Genomic DNA, 27,844 nt, shown 5'->3' with positions numbered 1-27,844 from the left:
TGTAAGGAAGTGGTTTACTTGGATGAAATAAAATTATTTTTAAGGCAGGAAAAAATTTAAGCATAAAATTCTCTCTCTGCCCATTTGAACCACTACTTTCTTCCCTGTAGTGCTCATTGTACACCTGCATTTTACGTTAACTGTTTTTGTTATTGTTGTTTAGTCGCTAAGTCATGTCTGACTCTTTTGCCGTCCCATGGACTGTAGCTCACGAGACTCCTCAGTCCATGGGATTTCCCAGGCAAGAATACTGGAGTGAGTTGCCATTTCCTCCTTCAGAGGATCTTTCCAGCCCAGGAATCAAATCTGCCTCTCCTGCAGTGCAGGTGGATTCTTTACCACTGAGCCACAGGGGAAGCCTGTTATACATTAACTACATCCCCTAGAAGACAGAGGAAGGCCTACTTTCAAAAAAAAAAAAGAGAAGGAGGGAGATTTTCTCCTGGCGCCAGCAAGATAATTCCTTAGGAGATAGCATTTCTCTTTCAATCCTGGAAGGGGTCACAGTAACCAACTTGTTTCCTTGGACTATATAAACCATCAACATGTTACTTTGATGTAATACACTTTGTCTCAAAAACTCAAGTGACTTGACCTCTAACAGAGCAGTGCTCAGAGTTTTCTGAATGACTTTCTTGAATCATAATCCTCCAGCTGGCTGGAATAAAAATTTCCATTGTTTTCTTAGGTTGACTATTGACTTTTTTTGATGACAACTTACACTCATTCACACATCCCAGAGAAAAAGTTTTGTGCACACACATTGGATCAGGTACTGTGAAAGGTGCTGGTTGGACATATGTGGACGAATAAAATAGACATCAAATAAAAATCACACCAATAAATAAATAGGAACAAATAGTGCTAAGTGCTCTGGGATGGGGCAGGGGGTGGGATGGGAGGAAAGCCAGGGTTCGATGAATGAGAGTTACAAAGCAGAAGGTATATGAGAAGCAGATAGATGCAGGAAGGACTTGGGGGAATACCTGTCCTTAGGTGGAGGTCACAGCAGGAGATTTGAGAACCTGAATTAAGATGTGATGAGTTTAGGGGCCTGAGACACATCCAGACTGGAAGACGTTGGAAGTATGGAGAATCTGGGACTCTGGCATCAGAGCTAGGTGGAAGACCAAGGATTGTTGTTCTTCAGTGGATCAGTGTGTCCGAGTCTTTGCGACCCCATTAACTGCAGCACACTAGACTTCCCTGTCCTTCACTATCTCCCAGAGTTTGATCAAACTTACGTCCATTGAGTCGGTGATGCCATCCAACCGTCTCATCCTCTGTCCTCCTCTTCAGACATCTTATCCTCTAAGACAGGATAGTAATCTCTATGGAGCAGGCTATGGTTAAACCACAAACAGTGGTAGGACTCCTCCAAAGAAAACTGCAGAATGAGAAGACAGGGAGGCAGAGAAGGAAGAAAAGTGCTAGTTGGGGGTGGTGGCAGCGTCTGCATCCTTGTACCTCCAGCACACAAAACAGGGCTCAGAACACAATAGCTGCTCAGTACCCTGCAGGCGGCGGCTGAGGGAATGAACGACCCTCTCAGTGCAGCCTTGGTTAAGTCCCTTCCTCTCTGGACGCTCATTTCCCTGTAGAATGACAGTAGCTGCTCAGGCGGGCTCAGTCGGCTTTCCGCGGACGCAGCGCCAGCTGGGCTTCTGACTCGCTGCGCGGGGACAGCTCAAAGCCACTGGGACAGCGGAGGACAGTGGGCTCACCTCCTGCGCGATCGCTGGAGAGTGCCGGGGATGCGCTGGGTGGGAGAGGGTGTGGGCGCGGGGGACGGGTCCTGTGCCCAGAGCGGTGGGTTCCGGGTAGGGAAGCCGAGCGTGACCGCGACGGGGGTGGTGGGGTTGGTGGGAGGCGAGGAGAAGAGGCCCCCGGAGCAGACCGCGCTGGGTGCTCGGTGGGTCATTGCCGTTGCGGGAGACCCCTCCGGGATCGGCGTGTGAGGAGCAGAAGTAACCAGGTGAAAAGGAGGGAGAGGTTGGGGAGATGGATCTGAAAGACTCAGAAACCGCTGGGAACCTTCACCTGGGACCCAGACGGGGCCCAGGAAAGGCAGATGAAGAAGCAGAGGGGGGTCGGGGGGCCACCCGAACGTCTAAGCCCAGACTGAATGACAGATCCCTACCGCTTAGGGGGACGCCCTCTGGCCCGCCTGTCTAAGGCACTGCAGGAAAGGCTTGGAGAGTCAGGAGGTGCCGGGTACCCGACCCCTCCTGGAGCGCCGGCCCGTAGCGCTGGAGCCCGCAGGCCCCGCCCGGGAGGCAGAGTTGGGGGCAGGCTTGTCCCACCGACCTTGCGGGGATGGCCCCGCCCCCGGGGCCGAGGTGAGGCTCCGTCGTGGGAGGCGGAGTTGCCGCCGCCCCCTCCAACCCCCCTCTGGACTGCGGCCCCTTCTTAAGCTCGTGCAACGACTGGCTGCCCTTCTCTAGCTTCTCCCGCCAGGTTCCCGCTCCGCGATGGCCTCGGCACTGAGCTATGTCTCCAAGTTCAAGTCCTTCGTGATCTTGTTCCTCACCCCGATCCTGCTGCTGCCACTCATCATTCTGATGCCCGCCAAGGTCAGTTGTGTCTCTGGGCAGCCCGGTGGCTTCCGGGAGCCGGGTGCCCCTTATGGGGCAGCAAACCCGGGACGATGGGGGCACGCACCTTCTGGAGCTCCGGGTGCTGTGGGAGGTGCCCTGCAAGGAATTCTGAGGGGCATGGATGTTGGGATTCACAGATCCCTGGAAACAAGAACTGTCTTGGCAAAGCACACAGACCTAGAAATTAGCACAGATCTTGACCACACAGCCCATCCATAGGCTCAGAATCTCCCAGGTGCATAACCCGGACCCCAGGGTCCCTAAATGTCACCTATACCAACAGGGAGCTTGGGCACTTGTTTCCTTTTCGCTCCTGTCTCTTCACTTAGGGACTTCCCATCTGTAGATGGCTTCTGAGGCCACTCAGGGGCAGACAGGAAAAAGTTATGACCTTGGTGGATCCTGTGCTGTGCTTAGTTGCTCAGTCCTGTCTGATTCTTTGTGACCCTGTGGACTGTAGCCCTCCAGGCAAGCATACTGGAGTGGATTGTCATGCCCTCCTCCAGGGGATCTTCCCAACCCAGGGATCAAACCCAGGTCTCCTGCATTGCAGGCAAATTCTTTACCGTCTGAGCCACCAGGGGATCCTGAGTCCTATCTTTGTCCCCTTCTGGCCCTCCTTTGAGCCTCAGTTTTCCTATCTATGATGCACATTTCTTTCCAGCTCTGAAGCTTAGGAAGCCACAGCTGAATTAGAGTCCTGCTGCCGCTCCCAGCTGAAAAGGCAGGTCAGGTTGGCCTGCTTTTGCTCACTACCCGCTGTGGCTGAGGCAGGAGGCAGGACATGTTCCCAGAACTCACGCCTTGGGTGGCACGACCCAGGGTTGCGGGGAAGCTGCGTCTGAGCCCTGGCCTCCGAGGGCTCCCGGGAAGGAAGCAGAGAATGAATGGCCTTGGCCACAGGATGGGGGCGGTGCCGGGAGCGCTGGCCCAGGCCCCGCTGGGCAGTGAGAGGCCCGTTTGGCAGAGGCCCGAGCCCTTTGAAACCTTTTGTGGCTGCTGGCTGCTCCTTACTCATTCCCTCTTTCAGCCTTTCACTCTCAGCCCAGACAGGAAACCTCTGCTCCCCCCACCCCCCACAACCCAGGCAAGTTTGGGCAATAGAGGATCTCTTTGGGGGACTCTCTGAAGGCAGTACTGGAGCAGTGGGATTGTACTGGGTATCAGGAAGCCAGGCTTCGAGAGAACTGGACTTCTCTTTCACCCATCCTTGTGATTTTAGCCAAGCCCCTGTGTTCTCTGGGCCTTGATGTTCTCATCTGTACAATGGAGGAAGGAGGCTTGATTTTGACATCTTGTGGCCATAGGGTCCAAAAGAGATCATGCTGGTTCATAGGTGGGGGAGGAGCCCTTGGGTAGGCTGATCATAGACCCGTGATGGGCTGAGGACATCAGGTTCAACAAGGGTGGCTCTTCAGTTGCCACATCAACTGTGGTCCACAGTATTTCCTCTGTAGAAAGAGATTTGGGGCTGTTACCGGCTGTGGGAGGGAGTAAGGCAGGGAGCTGTGATTTGAGTCCTGCTGGTGGGAGTAATGTTCCCCAGACTAACTACAGTCACTTTGCTGACCCTCCTGCTCCAGTAGAGTGTGACCAAGACCACCCGCCCCCTACCCCGCCAACATACAGTGGAAACCCTGAGCTAGGACCCCCAGCTCAGGTTGTGTCCGTGTCTGTGTGTTACGTTGGGAGGGAGAATCAGGCAAGGGAAGGGGAGCCATCAGTGACAGTCACTCCAAAGGCTCCTTCCTGTGTTCTCTTGTCTGGTGGTGGGGCAGGTGCCAGGGAGCCTGGAGCCCTGTCTCCTTGTTTTCTCCCTTTGAGCTTCTGTTTTGGTCACCATTGAAGAGCTCCCTGCCCCCACCCCCAGGGCCACAAAGTTTGCAAGGAAACCCAGGGTCAGGGGCAGAGTGGCAGGGAAGGCTGTGAGAGCACCATCCAAGGGGAGGGTAGGACTCCTAGGGTGAATCCCCCTCCACTGGTGCCCCGAACTCTCTCTGCTGCAGGCTTCCTTCTTTTATTCTTCTCCTACACCTTGCTTCCTTATAGTCATTATCTCTCCTCCACTTTTCTACCCATTCTCTGAGCTCAGCTTGAAGTACTTCTCTGGTCATACTCTCTGCTGCAGAGAAGGCTCTGAGCTCACCGGGGTCCAGGCTCCCACCTGCAATTAGAACCCATCTCATTCTGCACGGTTGCCAGCCTCTCTTCAGGCTTCTCAAAGGTCACCTCTCCTTTCCTGCTCTCCCCACAACCCTCTGGAGCATTCTAGATGAGGGAGGGTCAACTTTGCGGGAAGGCATGGCAATCCACTCCAGTATTCCTGCCTGGAGAATTCCATGGGCAGAGGAGCCTGGCGGGCTACAGTCCATGGGGTCACAAAGAGTCGGACACAACTGAAGTGACTTAGCACATTATTCAGGGGCATCTCCTGAGCCTTCTGATAGAAGCATGGAGGAGAGGGGGTAGTTAGTCTCGTATGCTTTCTATTGGCTACGTTTGGAGCCTCCAGGAACTGTCTGGGAAAATTGCTTACACGTGTCACCTGCCATTTAGATAATAAAAACATCACTTTCCATGTGGCATACGTTTAGAATGGGTGCTCTTCAATCCTTGATTTATAAGTGAGGACATGAAACAAGCAGGGAGAGGGGCCAGGGTTGGGAGTGGGAGGAGTATTTTATCAAAGACACTGTTGAGAATTGCTATTGTATGATGATAAGAAGGAGACTGAAGTTTAGACAGTATGACTGTGCTTAAGAGGCTTCTCTCGTGGCTCAGTGGTAAAGAATCTGCCTGCCAATGCAGGCGACAAGGGTTCGATCCCTGGGTCTGGAAGATCCCTGGAGGAGGAAATGGCAACCCACTGCAGTATTCTTGCCTGGGAAATCCCATGGACAGAGGAGCCTGGTGGGGTTTTGCAACCATGGAGTTGCAAAAGAGTGACTCAACAACTGTGTTTGAAATCTCTGCAGCACACTCCCTCACTGCCCACCCCTGCCTCACTGCCCACCCCTGCAGCAGATCATTCCTACTTCTCTTTTTCGACCTCATGCAACCACTGGGTTGCAAAAGACTTAATGATTCAACAATTGTGTTTGAAATCTCTGCAGCACACTCCCTCACTGCCCACCCTTGCAGCAGATCATTCCTACTTCTCTTTTTTGACCTCAACGACAAGGCAGGCCACACAATGGCAGATCACTGATCAGGCCTGCCCGGTGTCAAAGGCTGGGCTTCTCACCACATTGTTGTCCTGCCTTCAGCCCAGGGGTGTCACCAGCATTGACTGACTCCCCTCTTCTTCTCAACATCTGGCAACGTTTAAAGACCTTTTGTTGTTATTGTTACAACTGGAGAGTGCCACTGGCATCTAAAGGGATGAAGGCTGGGGTGCTCCCACACACCCTGCCATGTACAGGACAGGCCCCTCCCCCTCAACAGAGAACCATCTAACCCAAAACACCAATAGTGCTGAGGTTGAGAAACCCTGTGTCAGAGTAGGGAGGTGTCCTGGGGTGCTCGTATTTTATCACTGATAACACAATCCGGACAAAGAATGTCTCTTTGTGCGATGTTCCGTGCATATAACACATGCTATCTTGGGTGATGATAAACTGATTGTGCGCAGGTGTGTTTGTCACAGCCCATGCTGTGCCGGTCGCTCCTCCAATCAGCACTTGCTGAGTGTCCCTGGGGTGTCAGGCCTGTGTTGGATGCTGAGTGACACGGATTCTGCCCTCCACCGATGACTGCACTCTTCGGGGGAGGGAATGGGTGGGTCAGGAGTGGCGCTGGCGAGACAAATAATGCCAACTCAGTGTGCTGCATGCTGGGGGTGGGGGCAGCGGCATAGAGGAAGGGTGCAGACCCAGGCTAGGGGCAGGAAGGGGGAGATGCCCAAGGAGCAGTGGTGAGCTGAGCCCTGAGAACTCTCTCCAGGCCAAGGGAGGGTCTTGCAGCTGCGGGAGGTGGGGCATTGGCCTCAGTTCTCACCATGGCTCTGGGGTCCTGGAGCTCAAAGTGGGAGTAAGGAGATGTGGCTGGAGGGGCCTGCTCCAGGGCAGAAGGTCTCCAAAGAGTGCTAGCGCATTTGGCTTCTGTCCTGAAGGCAAAGAAAGGCTTTTAAACAAAGGAGTGATATGATCTGATTTGCAAAAAAAAAGAAAAGCAGCAGCAATGTGGAGTGATGCAAGTAGAAAGATCGAATTAGAAGATAGTTGTGCTGTGCACCTGGGCGGCACTAGTGGTAAAGAACCCAGCTGCCAGTGCAGGAGACGTAAGAGACACATGTTAGATCCCTTGATCAGGAAGATCCCCTGGAGGTTGTCCAACTCTTTATGACCCCATGGACTGCAGCACGCCAAGCTTCCCTGTCCTTCACCATTTCCCAGAGCTTGCTCAAACTCATGTCCATTGAGTTGATGATACCATCCAGCCATTTCATCCTCTGTCATCCCCTTCTTCTCCTACCCTCAATCTTTCCCAGCCTCAGGGTCTTTTCCAATGAGCTGGCTTTTCAAATCCGATGGCATGGCAACCCATTCCAGTGTTCTTGCCTGGAGAATCCCATGGGCGGAGGAGCTTGGTGAGCTACAGTCCATGGGGTTGCAAAGAGTCAAATGTGACTGAGGGGACTGAGCACACAGGCAGGCGTGCCCGCTGCCGCGCTGAGTGTTCTGGGCTGGGGGGCGAGACGGCAGCAGTTTGCAGGGTCTCAGGGCTGTCTCTTCAGTTTGTCAGGTGTGCCTACGTCATCATCATCATGGCCGTCTACTGGTGCACGGAAGTCATCCCTCTGGCTATCACCGCCCTGCTGCCTGCCTTGCTTTTCCCACTCTTCAAGATTCTGGACTTTAAGCAGGTGAGCGCCCCAGAGCATCTCTCCGTATGACTCATCCTCTGAGCTCAGCTCTCAGCTGCGTAGGATCCGGGGGACCAGATCTTACCCTGTTTGTGGGCTCTCTCTAGCAGAGGGATGTACCCTTGACCCTCCATCCCCACTCCAAGCTGCTCTGAAGTCAGCATCTGTTCTGCTTGCCTGTCTCTGGGCACTTGGGTGGCCCTGAGCCCAAGTAGTGTGTGGCCAGCCGGCGGGTCTGATGGGGCCTCTGTGCCCACCCGCAGGTGAGCATCCAGTACATGAAGGATACCAACATGCTGTTCCTTGGTGGTCTCATCGTGGCTGTGGCCGTAGAGCACTGGAAGCTGCACAAGAGGATTGCCCTGCGCACGCTCCTCTGGGTGGGGACCAAGCCTGCACAGTAATTATGCCTCCTCTCTCTCACAGTTAGGCCCAGGGCTGGGGAGGGGAATGTGTGCCACAGACTCACAGGCAAGGGCTGACCATGGCCTTACCTGGGCAGGGCAGCCAGGCAGACCCCTGGGTGGGTCATGTTACAATCTTAGCTAGGGAGGCCAGATGCAAGGATGGTGGGAGTGGGAGAGCAACTGGGGGGGTGGGGTATGGTAAGCAGCAGCAGGTAAAGTTTCTCTGAATCTAGAGGAGACTGCTCCTCAAGGGTCCCTGCATGTTCAGAAGACTTCCTGGGGGAAAGGCTGCAGGATCCAGGGACAAGGGGGATGGAGGCTGGATCAAGCTGTACCTGATACCCCTAGGAGTTGTGTGGGGGAAAGCAGGAAAGAGATGGCTCAACTACCTCACTCAGGGGGAAGTAGAAAAGTCATCTCTCCAAAGCTGGCACATCTATTCCCTCTGCAAAGCTGCTGCCCACCTCACCTTCCCCCCACCACTCAGTGGTCTCACCCCTCTCCAAGGTCTCCCCACCAGTCACAGGCCATTCCCGCTGAGTCATGGAGGTGATCTCGCAGACTCACCCTGTGGTGTCTGCAGTGCCCAGGGCATGATACCAGGGACTTATTCATCACCTCTTCTAACTCTTCCCACACCTCTGAGAGTTGGGGTTTATTCTCATTACCCATGTTCTGTTCTGTAGATGAGGAATTTGAGGCAGAGAGGGATTAAATGGTCTGCTGACCTCATATGGGGATTGGACCTGGCCTGTCTGATGGCGCCCTGCCCCTCTAATCTGGAACTCAGGATGCATCTTTCTAAATGATGCCGTGACCCAGCCCAGCCCTGGGAAGGTGGGTGGGTTAGTTCACAGGGAGTCTGTCCTTCGATATCCTTGTGTCGAGGACCGTGCTGGGCCCTGAAGGCAGAGACCTGCCCGCCCTCCAGGAGGCCAGTGTCTGAGCACCCTTGGCACCCCAGCTCTCTTGAGTGAGGGCTTGTGACTCTCTGACCTGTGACCCTTCTTGACATCGAGCCCCTCCAGCGATTGGTTTTCAGAGTCACATCAGAACTGACTGCCTAGAAACATGAGGCCTTGCAGGCCCCCGAATTCTTGTTCCTAGAATCCTTTGAGTGGGAAGCTTTTCTCCATCAGTGGATGGACCTTATTCTGGAGTGCTGGAGTGCCTTGCTCCTACACCAAATCCAAGATGTTCATTCACGCTTCTCTGCTCCCCTCGGTCACTGCTCCCTCCTCTAAGCCTGGCTTCCAACCTTTGTACTTATGAGGCCATGAGGTCTACCTGTAGGGACATTGGCTAAACCACAGTGCAGGGCAGCCCCCAGACCCTTCTTCAGGTGAATAAATGAGTGGTCCTGGAGAGGGGCCTGACTGCGGAAGGGCGTGGGGACCAAGAAGTTGAGTTCCATTCAGCCAACCCCCTCTTGCCCCCCAACCCTGGAATGCCTTCTGCTCCTGGCTTTGTGCCAAGTGTGCGGGACCCATGGAGAAGAATCAGAACTTCTGTGCTCATGGAGCAGTCGTGGACACAGTTCTGTCTCCAGCCAGGGAGGAGCGTCCTAGAGAAGACGGAGGAGGGTGTGGTCAGCCCTACCTTGCGTCCACTGCGGGGGGGGCGACAGAGAAAGGGTGCTGCCTGAAGGCTCTGAAGGGCCATGAGGGGAGTTTTCCAGGCAGATGACTCAGCGGGGACAGAGGTGGAAAGTGGGGTGCCATACAGGAAGGAAACATGTTTTTTGAGTACTCTCTGGAGCTCTGATCTGCAGCAGAGTGGAGAGGGGCACAGTGTGTGAGTGGAGAGGTGGGGCAGGAGTTAGCCACGAGGGAGGTCCTCCTTCCCCAGGCCCCTCGTGGCTCTTCCCCTTCTGGAAGCCTGACTCCACGCAGGCCTTCTGAACTCAGGAGGAGCAGGATCTGGGGGGCTGGGAATCCTCCAGGTAGAAATGGGAAGCTGGGACTGCTCCTCCTGTGCGCCCCTAGGTTGTACTAGGGCCAACTCCACGCTGTGCCGGCGCCAGCTGCATGCCTGTGCTTCCCTTGCTAGGCTGTGAGCTCCTTAGAGCTGGCCTCATGGTGACCCAGTAGCCAGCAGAGTAGATGTCAGTAATGTTTGTGGAGAGTGGCAGAGGGAGGGAGGTGGGGAGGGAGGTATTAACACGGCATCACTCCTAGACTATCCAGTCCCAAACAGGCCTCTGCACCCTGGTGCTGGCCCCTGGCGTCCCTGCAGGAGGCAAGACCTAGTTCCCTAGGGGTCGGGGGGTGGCCGGGGGTGGGGAATTCTCTGGCTTTCCTCTCTGCTCCTCCTCTGCAGGCTGATGCTGGGCTTTATGTGTGCCACGGCCTTTCTCTCCATGTGGATCAGCAACACGGCCACCACGGCCATGATGGTGCCCATCGTGGAGGCCGTGCTGCAGCAGATGGAGGCCACGAGTTCAGCATCCGAGGCCAGCCTGGGGACCCTGGAGCTGGCAGAAAAGGGCAAGGCCGGCGAGCTGCCAGGTGAGCCCCTGGCCAGGGAAGTCTCTGTTTCCAAAAACTTGAGCCACCTCCCTGCTTTCTGGAGCCCTCTTTTTTCACAAGCACATAGAGAAATACTTTGAAATGCTGTTTTCTTAACTTTTAGGAATGTGATTAGTATATGAAAGTTCCATCTTTTCGTGGAGCTTACAGCAAGTTCCCCCCGCATCTGTTCCTGCCATCACAGAAGTCAATACATGTTGATATGATTATTCATTTGGGTATCTTTTGAGCACCTACTGGATGCCCTGGAATCCTTTCTACCCCTATTCATCCTTAGGGAGGCCTCCTCTGAACAGGCCAAGTCCGTCTGCCACTCTGTTCTCACAGGTTTTGGGGTTGGTGGTCACACCTTGGCTTCCCCACTGGACACTGAGCTCAAGGAAGTCAGAGCGTGCCTGTGTCTTTCCTCTGCCTTGTTCATCCCCAGGGCCCTGCATGGCCTCTTGGGGCCTGTGCTGATGACCAGACCCTGGGCCAGGTCCTGGGCTGCAGAGATGAAGCAGACACCCTTGTACTGCAGATTCATAGAGCCTGGTGGGGTGGGGTCAAGAGGTCCCTCAGACAGTTCATTTGACTTGGGAGAGACCACAGAATGCCATAAACCAGACACGGAGGAAGCGCAGAACAGGGAGAGGCCTTGCTAGGAAGAGACGACATCTGAGATGGATTGGGACTACCACCTGCCCCCACTCCCTCCAGATGAAGGGAACATCTTGAGTGAGAGCAAGGAGGCAGGAAAGAAAGGAGTGTGTCTGAAGCTGCTGAGTTTTTGCACGAGTCGTTGAGGAGCCATGGGATTTGACCATGGGTGGCATATGGGGTCAGACCACAGCCTGGGGCTTGAGGCTGAGGAAGGAAAACCTGGGGGAAGAGCCAGCAGAGCTGGCATGCCCAGAGCCTCAAGTCAGCAGCTGGGTCAGGAGCTGGAGCTGGAGCTGGAGCTGGGCAGGCAGCCCCCAGGGCTGGTTCAGCTCATGGCGGTATGCCCACCACAGGGAACCAAGCGACTTTGGAAGGTCCCTCTGTGAGGCAGCAGGAGGTCAACAGGAAGAAAGTGTGCAAGGCCATGACCCTGTGCATATGTTACTCGGCCAGCATCGGAGGCACCGCCACCCTGACTGGGACGGGACCCAACGTGGTGCTCCTGGGCCAGATGCAAGAGTGAGTCGCTGGCCATGACTTTGGGGACAATAACAGGGTGAGAGGGACGGGGCTGGAGGGGCCCACCCACCTCTGCCTCCTCTTCAGCTGGGCCCTGGGGCTGGGGGGACATGTCAGAGCAGGGAGGATGGGCTGCCTTCAGCCTCTGTGGCCCAGCCCCCCTGCACACACTCAGGACCCCACAGCGGGGGAGCTGATGTCCACAGACTGGGTTGCTTTTCGCCCTGGGGCAAGCCCCAGCTTTCTTTCCCGGGCTCAGGATTCTTGCTCAGAAGGGGAATGTGGATTGAACCCAGAGCTAGTCATGGGAAATGACAATATAGTCTGAGAAGCAGGGTCCTTGGTTAAAACTTGTAGAAAACAGACATCTCTAAAGACACTCCCCTCAAAGCTGGTTCACAACCTTGCTGTTTAATGATGATGGTCCTATGACGTCGGGGAAGGTTAGCGGTTAGGTCAGCTGGTGCCTCACCGGCTCACTCACTATGGCCCTTCTAATTGCCCTTGAGGGGATGTGTGCCCTTGTGTGGCTCCAGGTGGACCAGGGGGCTGTTTGGAACTTTGCAGCCTTGACCAGAAAGGAACCAGGCTCTGAGGACTCAGTTCTGTGCCTGGTCTTGTGAGGCTGGGATCACAGAAGTGAGAGGGTCTTAGGGCCTGCCAGTGGGATACTCGAGGGCAACTGAGGGTAGCAGATGCCTGGAGAGTTCTGATGGGTCATGTAAATGTGTTAATGAAGATAAGTACAAATCGTAGTAGGTACAGAGAGAAGGAACAGAAGTATGGTGGTGCCTGTCCTGTGCAGAAAAGCACCCTGGACAGGGGTGCAGAGGGAGGCTTGGGGGTGGGAAGGCAGGCCTGCAGCCTGGCAGGGTGGACACTTGAGATGGAACAAGCAGACCGCTTTGCTTCTGCAAGTGTTTTCTGTAATGACAGCCTTATGCTTCTCCCCAGAGCTCCTCTGGGCAAAGCTGCCTATCTGCGCTGAGTGAGAAAAACTCTGTGGCTGTGTTGTTGAGTTCATCAGTCGTGTGCGACCCTTTGCAACCCCATGGACTGTAGCCCACCAGGCTCCTTAGGCCATGGGATTTCCCAGGCAAGAATACTAGAGTGGGTTGCCATTTCCTCCTACAGGGGATCTCCCTGACCCAGGGATCGAACCCATGCCTCCTGCATTGGCAGGTGGATTTCTTACTGCTGAGCCAGCAGGGAAGCTCTATGCTACTTCACTCTTGGGCTAAAGGGATCAATGCCTGGGGCTGGGGGTGGAAGTGACCCTCTTCTAGCCCCCAGGAAACATTGTCTGATCCCACCCTGGGAAGCTTTTGAGATTTGATCTTTTAAGGGGGCCCTTCTCTTGCGAAAGCCCACACCCACAGGGTGATTCTGAGGAATCCATGGACCCCCTGGACTGTTGGCCAGTTATGTGTGTACAAAGGTGTATTCTTCTGGACTGAAGGGCCTTGCTTTTCACGAGCTTCTCAGCTGGTTGGACCCCTAGGAGGGTTGGTTGGTCACACCTCAGGCATGTCTTGTGTGTGGCTATGTTCTGGGGCCCCTGCTTCAGGCCAGCTCTAGGGGCCCGGCTGTAGCTCAGCCTCTGCCCAGAGGGCCTGGCCTGCCCCCTCTCCCGGCCCAGCATCTGGTGGAGAGGTGGGCGGACTGGCGCTTCTCCCATCAGGTTATTTCCGGACAGCAAAGACATCGTGAACTTCGCCTCCTGGTTCGGATTCGCCTTCCCCAACATGCTGATCATGCTCCTGCTCTCCTGGTTGTGGCTCCGCTTCATGTACATGAGATTCGAGTAAGTCTGAGACAGTGACACAGTAGTGGGTCTAACCATGCCGGGCCCTGCAGCAAACCCCTCTGGCTCAGCAACTGAGTCCAGAGAGTGCTTCCTGCCCGGTTCTGACCATTTCTCAGCAGCCCCTCTCCTGCTGGCTTGCCCTCCATTTCCTGCCACCCCTCTGCCTCCCCATGCCTTTGCACATGCTGTTCCCTCTCCCCAGAATGCCATTCCCTGCCTTCCTCCCTTCTAACCTCCTCAGTCTTCAAGGCCAGTTCCAACATTTGTTCCTCGGCAACTCCTTTCCCAGCTTCCCCCCAACCTGCCCCCCTGCATTCTGAATCTGATGATTGCTAGCTTTCTCGCTGCTCCGGGCCTCCCTGGACACTCCAGGCTCTGCCCACCCGCCCCCCTCCACCATCCCCTGGCACCTGCAGTCATGCTCCAGTACTGCCCCTCACCCTGAGCTCCTCTGTGGCTTGCGGGTAAGTCCTCTCTGACCCCCGCATCCGCCCAGCGCCCAGCCCAGGGAGAAGGAGCAGGTGAGCCATTGAACGCGAGTCAAAGCAATTAACGAGTGCTTGCTCTTGGTGTAGGACTGGACAGACTTCCACTTGGCTGCAAGTGTCTTTTAGGCCAGGTCACGGCAGATGGCCTGAGAGCGTCCCAATCAATCCAAGCCCAGATTTACTGAAAGCTCACAACGTTCCCAGAAGCACGCCACTTCTGCAAAGTTTACCTTCTGGTTCCCAGCACACAGGCATGGTTCACCAAGGTCAACCTTGACAGCAGCCAGGCTTTGCACAGAAACCATGACGCGTGGCTGACAAACACCTCAAGATGTTGTTGTCATTTCAAATTTTTTTAAAATTTATTTTTATTTATTTGACTGCCCCCAGTCTTAGTTATGGCACTTGGGATTCTTCGATCTTTGCTGTGGCACATGGGATCTTCATAGGGGCATGTGCGATCTAGTTACCTGACCAGGGGTCAAACCAGGGCCCCCTGCATTGGGAGCGTGGAATCTTAGCCCCTGGACCACCAGGGAAGTCCCTGTTACTGTCATTTTTAAAAGCACGGACTTATCTCCGTGAGCCGCGTGCTCTGTGCTTTAATTCACAAGGAGCTTGAGCTACAGTGAAAAACAGGCCTATGTGGCAGGAGAGGGGAGACTTCAGAGATGAAAGGCAAAGATGGCCACGAACACCTGTGAGTTAATGGGGAAAAGGGGGCATTTTGGTTAAGTTTTTTTTCTGAAGGAGGAATTGTTTTGAAAACTACAGTTAAAAACAACAACAACAACAAACTCTATCCATAATCAGAGCAGCTGTAATAAAAACATAAAGGTAGACTTAGGCCTCCATCACATCTCCACCCTGCCCCGTGTCCGGACCCCCTCGTGAAAGGGAAGCTGCTCCCTTAGGCGCCTGCCTGCCCAGCTTGAATCCTTATCTGGTTGGTCATGGAGAGCAATGTCAGGGCCATTCCCTCCAGCCTGATTCAGAAAAAATGGATCTTCCAGAGTTTATGGGCAGCTTCCTAGGCCTTGTTCAGCCAAGGAGGCCGCAGCTCACCCCAGGACCCCTCGGGACTCGTGGGATATTGCTGCTGGCTTACACCCAGCCTTCCTTAAAAGGCTAAGCCCTGAGTCAGGGAGGAGGGTTCTCCTGGACCTCTTCCAGGGCTCGGGGTCCCTTGGCCTCTCCAGCAGCATGTCTACCCAGTTCATTAGCATCTCGAGGAAGGCCATTCTACTGCAGAAGGATATTGTGCACCCACCCAGCCCTCCAGGGCTGCCACAGGAAGGCTGGATCCACCCGCCTTTCTCTCACGCCAGTCCAGAGGTCACCAGATGGATTAACCCAAAGATAAGCGTGGAACGCTTAGCCTCAGGGGGACCTGAAGGCCTGGCGGCACCACTACGGCAGGGCCAGCACTGGACAACTGAATAGATGATGCTGCCCCCAGAGTCTGCAGCCGCTGTGTTGTCAGGATGTGTCCCCAGCATCAGAAAAGAGCTGGGCAGCTACCAGAGTCCCCCCTTATCCTGTTCTGGAAGGCTGAAGCTTCTGGCCCAGCCCCAGAGTCTTGGGAACTACAGGAGGCAGTAGATTAGTGGCGGGTAGAACACAGACTTTCATGCCACGGGGGCGAGGACAGAGAGGCCACCTCCCACCCCAGCCGAGCCATCCCCCTGCTGGCTGATCTAGAAGGTGTCCCTGGTGGGCGACCCTGGGGACAAATGGCCTGGCCTCTTGTCCAAAGCGGAGATCCTGGCGGGCTGTGTAGACCTGAGTTCCCAGCCCCCATCCTCGTTGCGTCCTCTCCTTACCCCTGAGCACCACGGGAGGAAATGTCCAAACACCCCTGAGCCCCTGCTCCAGGCCAGGCCGCATCCCCGGGCTTGGCTCTCACCCTCTTAAAGGTGGTTTGCATCCGCCCCTGGCTCCAGCATTCAGCACCTCAGCACCTATTCCGCAACTCCTGTGCTCCTTGGAAGTCTGACTTAGGGTCCCAGGAAGGACTCCCAGAAGGGAAGACTCCCTAGGGACAATCAACTTGGCCTTGCCACCACCTTCAGGCTGATGGGTTCCTCAGGGTCGGCGGCATTCTGTGTGCCAGCGGCCCCAGCCAGTCCCTCCCCAAGACTTCCGTTGTTTAGTTGTTCAGTCGAGTCTGACTCTTTGTGACCCCATGGTCTGCAGCACGCCAGGCTTCCCGTCCTCTACCATCTCCCGGAGTTTGCTCAGACTCACGTCCATTGAGTCAGTGATGCCATCCAACCATCTCATCCTCTATTGCCCCCTCTCCTCCTGTCCTCAATATTTCCCAGCATCAGGGTCTTTTCCAATCAATCGGCTCTCCCCAAGGCTAGGTATCCTCCCCAGGGAGATGTGCTGCAGGGTGCCCCGGGCAAGTGTGTTGGCCAATGGGCCCTGGTCCCTTGGGAGCCCATCCAAGAGCAGGACCTGGCTGGCTTCTCCCCCTGCCTTAGCCACACTCACTTCCAGCCCCCGGAGTCTGCTGGGTCCCTAATCCTACACCTCAGCTCCTTGGAATATAAGCACCCACCTTCCTCCTGCCTGACCCAGTCTGCTGGGACCTGTCCTTGTTCCTTGTGTCCTCCTGAGCCACCTGATGATGGGAACTGGCATGCCAGTACCACTGAAAGCTCCAGGCCACAGTGGGAGAAGGAAGACAGGGAGCTTGCAAGGGGGCCTTGGCTCCACCGCGAGCTGGTTCCATATTTCTCAGCGTCCCCTAGACAATGGCAGCAGCTGGCCTCTAGGCAACTGGTACCGGCCAGGACGCCCTTGCCAGCGGTGGCTTCAACTCTGCTTGTTTCTACCCTCTCTGCTCCTGTCCATCTCCACTCCATTTCGCTCAGTCTCCCACCTTCCTGGCCATCCTCTCTTCCTGAGTCTTGATCTAGACTGGCCATCCGACCAGTGCCTTCTCAGGCTTCCTTTGGGGGCACCCTCCAGTTCTGGGGGCAGCCTGGGGCATATGCTGGTCACACAAAACAGACTTTGCCAGTACGTCCTGTGAAGTTGAGTGGGCAGATGACAGAGATGTGGACTGGGGAGGGACTTGCTCAAGGCCCCCTGGTGATGAGCAGCCCGCTGCGGCTTTCTATTACGTTCTGCTGCCCGGCATTCACACTTTCATTCAGCCAGTCCTGGGCTAACCAACACGCTCCCCCGACCCTATCATCTTTGCCTCCTCTAGTCTGTCCTGGGGCTGCAGCCTGGAGAAGAAAAGCGAGGAGAAATCTGCCCACGAGGTGCTGTGGGCGGAGTACAGAAAGCTGGGGCCCCTCTCCTTCGCTGAGATCAACGTCCTGCTCTGCTTCTTTCTGCTGGTCGGCCTCTGGTTCACCCGGGACCCCGGCTTCATGCCCGGCTGGGTGTCGATCGCCTGGACAGAGGGAAAGACAAAGTAAGTGGCTCCTCCGGCAGCACCTTCCGTGGCTCTCCTCCTTTTCTGCCATCCAGTTCTGGAACGCTCTGTTGGTTTCCGGACTTGCTTTTGTCTCACCAGTCTTCCCAACAAGCTCACAGATGTGTTCTTGTGGTCCCTCAGGGCAGCCAGGCTGTGATAGAAGTTTGTTGGGCGAGGGCTGGGGCTCCCAGTGCTCCGGCTTCCCAGTCTCTGTTCTGCCGTCTTTCCTTTCTTATCTTTCTCCAGATTCGGATGAGTCCCTCTGAAGACGCACACCCAGGGTCCAGAAGCCTCTTTAGAAAGAGACTTGGCAAGAGGGAGATATGGAGTTTCTCTTCTGGCTAAGTTATGTGATCAGAAAGGAAGAAAAGTTGAGACCATGCATATCCTAGAAAAGGCAGAAGATGTGGTCTGAGAGATAGCCACCTATTAATGCCTTATTTCATTCTGAAGGTCTGCTTGGGGTCGCCCCAGAGTCCTTGTGGTCACCCTGGTGACCCCAGAATCCAGAAAATCTGGTTGAGAAGAACACACAAAGTTAACCTCCAGAGCAACACAGGCTGAGAGAGGGAAATGAGTCGCTCAGGGTCACTCAAAGACGGTGGCAGAGCCAGGCCAAGAATGTAGGCGTCTTGGTTTCCAGCCTGGATTCAGTCTATCTCAGCACCCCTGATCTTGGCCTTTGGGGTATCAATTTTCTTCTTTTCTTTCTTCTTTTCATTTTTATTATTTATTTATTTGGCTTTAGTTGCAGCATGTGGGATCTAGCTCCCCAACCAGGGATTGAACCCAGGCCCCCTGCATTGGGAGCGCAGAGTCTTAGCCACTGGACCACCAGCAAAGTCCCAGAGTATCAGTTTTCTTTCTCAGAGGAGCCAGCTTCCTCACGTAGGAGCATTCAGACACAGAGCAGGTTCGTGGTGTGACTGTCACTCCAGCCAAGCTGGACTAATCCTCTGTGCTTGTCCCTGCCCAGGTACGCCTCCGATGCCACTGTGGCCATCTTTGTGGCCATCTTGCTATTCATCATGCCTTCGCAGAAGCCCAAGTTCAACTTCTGCAGCCAGACTGAGGAAGGTAAGTCTCCTGTCCTAGCCTCCCACTCATCTGGGTTGGGGCCCTGGCAGCAAAGGGTCTCCATAGTTTCCCTGGGCCCAAGAGGGAGAAAACCTCACCCTGTAGCAAAATCCTGGCTAGATTACAGAGTCTGGGCCCTGGGTGTTTTCCAAGACTGCCCTGGGTATTATTTAGTGCAGGACCTCTTCTCTTGCTTTTTAAGCATTTGCAATCTTATTTATTTTATAAGAGGAACAGAAAGGGATTTCCCATGATGCCATCAGTATTTCGGGGGTTTCTCTCTCCCTCCCAGTCTTTGTTAATATGCATATAGATATTATATAGCTATAATCAAAACATTTCAATCTGTTTTCTCTGTTGGATTTTGTTTTCATGTTTTTGTTTGTAGTTATTCTATAAACATTTCCTGTTACTGTTGCAGTCTTCAAATTAATTTTCTTAATTATGGCATTATATTGTATCAGGGGGCTGTAACCATTCCCCGGTTATGGAGCATTCTGGCTATTTTGAATGTTTCATTATTATAAATGAATGCTTTTGTATATATAGCTTTTTCTTTGAGGTGTTTCTTCTGTAGGATAAATTTCTAGCAGAGATGGTGCTGCGGTACAAGAGTATATGTGTCTTAAAGGCTTTTAACATGTATTGGGACATAGCTTTTCAAACAGGCTGTACCAATTTATAACGCTACCAGAGCATATAATAGCGTTAATATATCATGTCTTTACCAGCAGTTGATGTAGTGATTACTGTACATTTTAGCTGATTTACAGCTATGAGATGGTACTCATTGTCCTTGCAGGCTTTTATGCCCCCTTGATGAGATCACTTTTATCTCTTTTTCTTGCTAATGCTGCTCTGGATTGTGTGTGATTTTTTGTTTGGCTGTGCCATGCGACTTGTGGAATGAATCTTAGTTTCCCGACCAGGGATTGAACCCATGGCCATCAGCAGTGAAAGCGCAGGGTCCTGACCACTGGATCACCACTGGAATTCCTAATGTATGTGTGTGTTTTTATCGTCTCTTCTCAGAAAGGAAAACTCCATTCTATCCACCCCCACTGCTGAATTGGAAGGTGGCCCAGGAGAAAGTGCCCTGGGGGATCGTGCTTCTCCTGGGGGGCGGCTTTGCTGTGGCTAAGGGATGCGAGGTAACTTCTTCACTGCTGGGGCGGTGGCAGGGTGGGGGGCTGCCTAGGGTCTCTTCCTTCACCAAGAGGGCAGCTGAGAGCCTCTGCACCCCTCCTTCCCAGCACCCCAAACCTCTGTGTTTGTCTCCTCCACGTAATTGCACATTTCAGGAAGACAGTGCCTCTGTCTTGTCATCTGCAAACACTGCATCATGCATAGTACCTGGAACAGAGAGAGTACTCTTTGATTGATTTCAGAGATGAGTGAACAATCGTGGTTAGCCAAGAGAGGCGGGGGACGCTGGGAAGTCTCCTGGGGGGCTGTGGGAATAATGATCTCTGCTTTCATTTATTCAAGGCAACTCTTTCTTTCAACTCTTTGTGAATAGTTTCACCATTTCCTTTGCTTCATCTACCTGCTGACCTCTTTTGTTGATACAGTTGCCATTTAGAAATTTTTTCTCTAGCTAGGTATGTAGTGGCATCAGAAGAGAAGAACAGCATTTGGAAGCAAATACCCTCAAAAATGCAACTTTCGTCCCTCCCTCCTTCCCTAATAGGGAAGAAATGAGCTAGAGGGGGAGGGGACAAGCCGCCTTGGTGCTGCTGTCCTTCATCCATCTGTCCATCCATCTGGGAATAAAATGTTATAGATAAACTTGGTCTTACTATTGCTGTTTGCTCAGTATCTAGGGCAGCCTGACGAGCAGTGGGTTCATAACTGTTTTTTTTTTTTTTTGATGAACATATCCATCCATTTAGTCACTTCTCCATCCACTCATCCATCTATTTATCTCTCATTCACTCATCATCAAACCTTCCTACTACGTCTATGTTAGGTCAGGCATAGGAATTACGGAGGAGATTGAGATGTAGTCTCTGTTTTTGAGGATTTCCCATCCTAGGCGGGGGCAGGGGGTGCATATCTTTCTTCAGAAAGAAGTGGCACACGAGTAAAGAAGTAAGTGTGAAATAATCCAGCTGAAGAACAGCAGAAGACAATAAGGCTGGTGCTACCTCCCAGAAACTGCTTCACTGAGGGTCAAGATAAGGAGTGTGGACTTTATTCTGAAAGTGGTGGCAGCTACCGAAGGGCTGAAGCCAGAGAGTGACTTGGTCAGATCTGTACTCAGGAAAAATCTCTTGGGTGTCTGGAGCGGAGGCCTAAGAAGGGTGGGGCTTGGGGGACACCAGTAGATGCTGTACAGCTTTCATCTAACACAGGCTCAGAACACTGGACTCCATGGACCACTCTCTCCTCCTTGAAACTCTTTCCTCTTTTCATCCCCAAGACATCATTCTCTCCTACTTTTAACTCTGGCTGTTCCTGCTCTGCCTCCTATGCTGACTTTTCCTCTATTCTCCGATAAATATGAGTGTTCCTGAAGGTTTTATTCTTAGCCTCTTATCTGTTCATTTTTCACTCTCTCCCTGGACAATCTATTCTCAGCCTAAAGCCCCAAATAGAAATTCCCCAGTTTCTGGCTCAAATCATTCTGTTGAGCTTCAAAAACTGTGGGAGACTGAGAAGAGATGATGGACTTGAGATTGTTTGGGTGACATGGTCACCGGGCATAAAGAATAAGGGGGAGAGAGACCCCAAGATGACTCCTTAGCCTTCTAGGTTGGGTGAGTCTAGTCACTGAGCTGGGGAGCCCAGGGGGAGCAGATTCTGGGCTAGAGAGGGTGAATTCAGGTTGGGTCGTGTTGAGTCTCCTGGGACATCTGGGTGGAAATCCAGACAGTAGACCAGCTGGGCTGGAGACAACAGATTTCAGAGACAGCAGAGTGAGGTTGGAGCTGGAAACCGGGGGCATGGATGACAGCACCTATGGTACGTGTTCAGAGAAAGAGAATTGGAAGTGAGGTCTGGTTTGAGCTCCTCGGAGAAAGATGAAGGTCCCTCTGGGCTCTGGAGGAGCTGTGAGCCAGTAGCCCTGTGGTGACTGCCCTCCCTGTGCTTCCTAGGCTTCAGGGCTGTCAGAATGGATGGGGAAGCAGATGGAGCCTTTGCACACTGTGTCCCCGACAGCCATCACCTTGATCATGTCCTCACTCATTGCTGTGCTCACTGAGTGCACAAGCAACGTGGCCACCACCACTCTGTTCCTGCCCATCTTTGCCTCCATGGTAAGTGACTCGGCTGGGGGAGAGTCATCATTTCATAGGAAGCTGACTGGATCCCCGGAGAGGCAGTGACATCAGGGGCCCAAGCCTAGCTAGGCTTTGGAGACCCAGGTCCCTGAGCCCTTGCTGGCCCTGGTCCTGCCCTCAGTGCTTTGCTGGTTCTTCTTGGTATCCTCTATGCTGACCCAAAGTGCTCAGCAAGAACTAGGTGCTCTAAATTTGTTTATAAATGTAATTGATTATTTCTCAAGCTCAGGAGGCAGGGCTGGCACCAAGGATGCCATAGGGGAATGATAGAGCATCTCTCAGAATGTAGCACAGGTGGGTGGGAGGCCTGCAGAACAGGGGACACCACAGGCTGGAACCCACCAGGAAGAGATCTTGGGGAAGCTGGAGCCTGGGGATGGTGGGAGGGGAGAGGACGTTCTGCAAAGATGGAGTAGTGGCATCTTAGGTAGGCCTAGATAGTGGCAAAGGATAGTGGACTCAGCAGGACAAAGGCACAGAGGACCCAGCTGGACAAAACCCATGTAAAGGAAATGGTTGCATAAACTCCCAGAACCCCTGCTTGGCAAGCTCAGGTATCGTGGAGCAGTATGCACTGAGCCTAGAGAGCTTGTGAATGAGGGTGCTGAGTGTCAGGCTAAAGAACTGTGTTCTCTGGGCAAGCATAGTTTTGAGTTGGGCCTGAGAAGAAAGCAGAGTGTATAGGAAGCTCAACTGCCATCTTTTCTTGCATTTCCTTCTGTTACTCATCACATGGCAATACCAACTCAAGGTGGCACAGAAAAAGGCCTAGTTTTAGAGTCAGAAGACCTGAGTTCAAGTTCGGGATCTTCCAAACACATCACTCAAGTTCTTTCTCCTATGCGTGCGCTGAGGGTCAAATAGGATGAGGGCTATGGAAACCCTCTGTAGATGGGAAATGAGCCTGGGAGAAGCTGGGGCTCACCACCCTTTGATATTCTGGAGTTTAGAGGACAGACTTACAAAGGCCTCAGCACAAGACTGAAGTTGGTAAATTTTCATTCAGTTGCCAGGGTGTCCATGTGTATACAAAGCAAACTCAAGTGACTTTCTCTTTTCTTTCCAAGTGAAGATGGAAGAGTTAGGAAGAGCCATCTCCCCCACCCCTCAGCAGGTGGCCTAGAACGAAAAGATGCCAAGGAGCCTCCTTTGATGTTGGCCATGTGGTAGTGAGGGCTCCCTCCACTCACAGAGGCCTGGCTTTCGCTCCCAGACCAGTCAGATAAATGGGGGTCTTCATCGGAGCGGGTGGTCAGGCCTTTCGGAAACAAGCTTTTCTAGAATCAGAAGCCCTGAGCTAGAGTCCCCACAGGCCTCACAATCCTGGCTCAGCACCACATGTGGGCAAGGGGAAGGTGGTGACTTCCCAGGTGGGCCCAGAGACACGTGGGGTGCATACATCATGAGGGAAACCAGGAAGGAAACTGGTTCCTCTTAGTTATCCTAGAGGAATGCAATTGGCACGGCCTTTTCCGATACCTGTTTACTCATAGGAACTGTAACCTGAAACCCTCTCACACCCCTTGACTCTGGGAATTTTATGTTCAGGAGTCTATCTTAGGAAAATTATTAGAGATGCTTACAAGTTTATACCATAAAGATGCACGTCACAGAATTGTGATAAAAAATACTTCCATAATAGTAGGGGATTGGTGAAATAAGTTATATATTCATACAATGGAATACTATCAAGTCATTAAAAAATCATAGCCTTGAAGGATACTTCATAAAATGGGGACATGTAATTTTTCAAATGTGTACATACACATGGCTGGAAAATGTCTAATAATACAAACAGCATACAGACCCTTACCCTCTAGCCTCCTCCCTAGAGATAACTCCTATTATTAATTTCTTAGATATCTTTCTGGGTGTGTAACACACACACATACATGCAAGAATGCACACACATGCACACACAGTCTCTTTTTAAAAAATGTCATTTCATAGTCCTGTTCTGCACCTTAATATATTAAATCTTATCATACATGTTAGAGATCATTCCATTGCTAAAATGTAAAACCTACTCAATTCTTTACAGCTGCAGATGATTCCATTGTTTGTATATGTGTATTTTATTTGACCATCCTGCTATTGATGGCTGTTGAGACCATTTCCTGTGTGTTTTGCTGTTACAATGTTGCATCGAACAGCTCTGCGTTTATGTCTGCCCTCAAGTGCATGTAGAACCACATGATGAATTATTCATTTTGGTAGATATTGACAGACATTACAAATTATATCACTGATTTATTCAACAAATATTTATGAGCATCTGTCTACTCTGTGCTAGACAGAGTAGGTGTGGCTGAATTTTAAGCTTTAGAGTAAAAGAGATGGATACCAAATTCCATATGCAAAATGAACCCAAATGTGTATAGAAACACATACATACTGAGGCACATACACACATGAGAGACATGGTCCCTGCCCTCCAGGCTCCCTCTGCCTGTATCAGGACAGACATGCACACATGGGTGGCAGGAGCATCCAGCACAGTCTCTGGCATATAGTAGGTGCCCAAGAAATATATGTTGAATGAATCAAGGGGGTTCAAAAAGGCGTGCTGGGGAGTTTAGGCTTCAGGGTCCAGCAGAGTTACTATCCAGGTGTGGCAAAGGGCAGAGGACCCAGCAGGACAAAGGCACAGAGGCGGGAACGCGCTTAGCATGTTAGGGAACTGCTTTTCAGACTGATGGTCCCGCAGCTTTGTTTTCTGCACCTGTGACCCTGCAGTGCTGTGTTTTTCCCCAGTCACGTTCCATTGGCCTCAACCCGCTGTACATCATGATCCCCTGTACGCTGAGTTCATCTTTTGCCTTCATGTTGCCCGTGGCCACCCCGCCTAACGCCATCGTGTTTTCCTATGGACACCTCAAGGTTTCCGACATGGTAACGCTGCCGCTTTTGTTCACTCCCATCAGCTATGATCCTTTGGTCCTGAGGGATGCCCTGTGATGTTAAACAGTTTGGGACCAAATGTCCAGACCTAATTCCTTCTTTGCACTTATAGGCAACTTTTTCTTCTTTTCTGACACCATCTCTTATTTCATAGACTGTTCTGTCTCCCAAAGCTGAGAGGTGGGTTACAGAATCTCCCATTTGGAGGTGTTCGAGCAGCTATCAGGGGAACCTTCACTGAGCACTTGGATGGGGTGAGGGTGGGGTCCCATATGGCCAACGTAGACTTCACAAATGAGCAAGAACCCAAGAGGAGAGTCAGGAGGGGCGAGGCTGAGAATAGGGGAAAGACGAATGGCAGCCAAAGAGACTGATAGAGGCTATAGATGGAGGCGGTGGCGACGGGTGGGTGGGAGGCGGGGCTTGGGGATGGGACACCACTGCCTGGGAGGAGCAGATGCTGCCCTAGAAACATGCAGCCAAAGGAGGGACTCTTCTGGCAGAAGGAGGGCAGGTCTGCAGCTGCAGAATGGGGAGAGGCCAGTGTGCAAACGGGGCGGCCAGTGAAGAGGGACCGTTCCCCGGCCCAGTCAGGTGTCATATCTCAGCACCGCCGCTGGGTATCTTTGGGACTCCATGGGGCATTCTCACACAGAGGGCAGTCCCAGAAACCAGGGACTGCAGGCTCAATTCTGATCCCCAGTGAAAAATCTGCCACAGGGTTTGAGGGCAGGGGTTAGTGACCACGCAAAGAAGGCAGCTCAGGCTCTGGAAAGGCTGGTGTGCGTCTGTGGGAGGGCGAAGGCGCTGGAGTAAGCCCTGGACCAGAGCTCCTCAGTAACTCGCTTGCCTCACTGAGGCCCAGTTTTCCAGGGGTCCCAGTGGGCCTGGAGAGTCTGCCTGTCCTGCCTGTTTCCCAGGCTGCTTTGAGCAGTGATGACTTGTACTGGACGTGAAGTTACTCTGCCTGGGGGTGGGTTGAGAACAGAGCCTGACCTGGGGACAGGAGGTCCAACCAACAGCTTTGGTTCCCTTCTCCAGAGCACGGATCCCCGTGTCCCACTCACATTTGTTCTGACAGCCTGGCAGACCCAAGGGTGCTAACTTTGACCCTGTTCTTTTCCAGATGAAAACAGGACTAACAATGAACGTCATTGGAATCACCTGTGTATTTTTGGCCATCAACACCTGGGGACGGGTCATATTTGACTTGGATCAATTCCCTGACTGGGCTAATGTGACAGCACATTGAGACTTTGGAAGAGTTGCAAGACCATGCCCACGGCCCCCACCCTCCCAAGGACTCTTGAACCTTCCAGTATGACTTGCCACAGAGCTTTGGGGTTCATGTCCCAAAGTGACCCCATGATGCCCACACCCTATGGAGACCCAGCTGACAGGCCAACTCTTCCTCCAGGCCTGGGGTCTCAGCTGGGGATGGGCTTTGAGAGGGTAGGCTCTGAAGTGAAGGGAGCCTGCCATGAGTCTGCTGGTGTCCATCTTTGCTGGGGGCCTGCCATCACCTCTGAGATGGTCAGGGTCCTGTCCCCACTCAGCCTCGAGCTGGCCCCCCGGGGCTGGACTCTGGGGTTCACTTGTCATTCACGTGGGAATCAGATCCCAGCTTGGGAGGTGAGAAAACAAACTTCCAGGCCCCGTGCCTCTCCCAGCTTTCCTTAGGCTGCCTTGGATCCCTCCTGGCACTAGGAGGGGTCAGTCCACAGCCCAGGGACGGAGTGTCTGGTCCTGGGCAGCTTCCCACTGCTAGAGTGAGAGTGGGAACGAGAGCCTCCTGGGACCACTGGGAGTAAGGATGAGGAACTTGAGTTGCTAACTGCCAGATGACACGGCCTGCTGCACCCCACTTGTAATCTGCTCAACTGTAACTGATGATTTAGACCCACTCCCCAGCTCTGCAGGACACCTCCTCAGACCCCTTCGTGGTCTGGCTGACATTTATTGGGATCCTCCCCGGCAGGTTAGTTTGTCTCTTCCAGAAGATGCTTTCCTACCCCATGACAGCTGGGGTCACACTATATATGGGCAGTGGTCATACTACACATAGGCTCCTTTGGGCCCATAGCTGGAGACCTTGGTCCACCCTCACCTGCAGGGGTAGGGGGATGGATAGCTGTTAACCACCAAGAGCAGGCTTCCTTCAGAGTCTGTCTGTCAGGCCGGAGTTTGGGCTCCTCTGGGGAAAGCTCCCTTTGCTGATTGGCCCTGGCAGCCAAGCCTGGTACGGACAGAGCATCGCTGAGAACCAGCAGCGCCCAGTGGTTCCCGAGCAGACAGCTCCTGCCCATGCGTGAATCTACCTGAAGTTGTGGGACCAAGACTCCAGAGTGGCCTGGGAACCCTCAGAACCTCGGGGAGAGATGCGTGAGAGTCCTGTCCTCTTGCCCAACAACCCAGTTTTCTTTCCTTCCTGTGCTGCGCCACTGATGGTATTTTTCAGAGCAGGAGAAAGTCTGGGAACCTAAAGACCCCCACTGTCTCTACCCGAGGGCCAAGCATATACAGCTGGTTCCTTGCGGTGGGGTGAGTCCTGACCGTCCTGTCTCCAGTAGAAGGTGCACCAGGCTGTCTCTGGCTTTCTGCTCTGTGCAGGACGGTGGGGTGGGGAGAGGCAGGTGGATGAATGAACACTCACACATTGCCCACTTCCAGCGTGCCGGGCCTCCCTGCACCCTGCTAACGATCTCATTCAATCTTTGCTGCAGCCTGTGAGATAGGCAGGTGTTATTAACCTCCTCTGTCTTTCATTAGTACTGGGACTCAGAGAGGCCACATCATGTCCAGTAGTCACACATCCAGTTAGTGGCGGCTGAGGTTCTGATTCAGACCTGCCACCGCTATGTCCACTGCTGCTTCCTTTAGCCGTTAAGGGCCTTGGCCTTGTAGGGCCTGTAGGGAAAGGTGGGTGACCAAGAGCAGGTCTACCCAAGGCCCTGCCTGCTCAGGGATTATCAACAAGAGCCCCTTGCTGCTGCCTCCTCTGAGAGGGCTCAGAGCTCTCTCAGAACAGATTGGGCTGGTCTTTGCCCTAGAAGAAACAAAGCCTTTGGTTGGAGAGAGCACCGTGGAAATGGGCCAGCTGCTCTCCCACCAAGGTGAAACCGCACCACCCCTTTATCACTACTCCCTACACTGCTGCTGCGGACGTGTCTGCCCTCCCCCGCTGCCCCCACAGTGAGGGCTCCGAGGACTTGCACAGCCTGCGGGGCCCAGTGCCGCCGCTACAGCAGGCCACCACAAGTGTGACTAGTAAATAAATGATCAGTATGGTCAACTGGA

The 27,844-nt window shown here is 53.2% G+C and overlaps 1 protein-coding gene across 4 annotated transcripts; it reads left to right on the top strand.

Moving 5' to 3' along the window:
* Positions 1-1,641: 1,641 nt before the first annotated feature.
* On the top strand, positions 1,642-27,844 carry SLC13A5 (solute carrier family 13 member 5). Of its 4 annotated transcripts, none has more exons than XM_045164877.1 (13): positions 1,643-1,975; positions 2,445-2,573; positions 7,333-7,461; positions 7,725-7,861; positions 10,188-10,375; positions 11,392-11,557; positions 13,239-13,361; positions 17,073-17,282; positions 18,262-18,362; positions 19,395-19,513; positions 21,461-21,622; positions 24,401-24,538; positions 25,674-27,844. In XM_045164877.1, exons 2-13 carry the CDS (start codon positions 2,472-2,474, stop codon positions 25,797-25,799), a joined length of 1,701 nt encoding a protein of 566 aa, XP_045020812.1. In that variant the 5' UTR covers positions 1,643-1,975; positions 2,445-2,471; the 3' UTR covers positions 25,800-27,844. The 4 variants fall into 4 exon arrangements, with proteins under 4 accessions (XP_045020814.1, XP_045020812.1, XP_045020811.1 ...); XM_045164876.1 differs by having other exon boundaries at positions 1,643-2,339; XM_045164878.1 differs by lacking the exon at positions 24,401-24,538 and having other exon boundaries at positions 1,643-2,573.

The sequence above is a fragment of the Bubalus bubalis genome, chromosome 3, assembly GCF_019923935.1.
Source record: "Bubalus bubalis isolate 160015118507 breed Murrah chromosome 3, NDDB_SH_1, whole genome shotgun sequence".
Taxonomy (NCBI): domain Eukaryota; kingdom Metazoa; phylum Chordata; class Mammalia; order Artiodactyla; family Bovidae; genus Bubalus; species Bubalus bubalis.
This window is presented reverse-complemented; position numbering and strand designations above follow the sequence as displayed.

Bases quoted from the DNA above. Each gene is read 5' to 3' on its own strand.
- SLC13A5 (XM_045164877.1), top strand. From the start codon at position 2,472: ATGGCCTCGGCACTGAGCTATGTCTCCAAGTTCAAGTCCTTCGTGATC. The intron at 7,462-7,724 runs GTGAGCGCCCCA...GCCCACCCGCAG, and splicing joins AGATTCTGGACTTTAAGCAG to GTGAGCATCCAGTACATGAA. The intron at 24,539-25,673 runs GTAACGCTGCCG...GTTCTTTTCCAG, and splicing joins ACCTCAAGGTTTCCGACATG to ATGAAAACAGGACTAACAAT.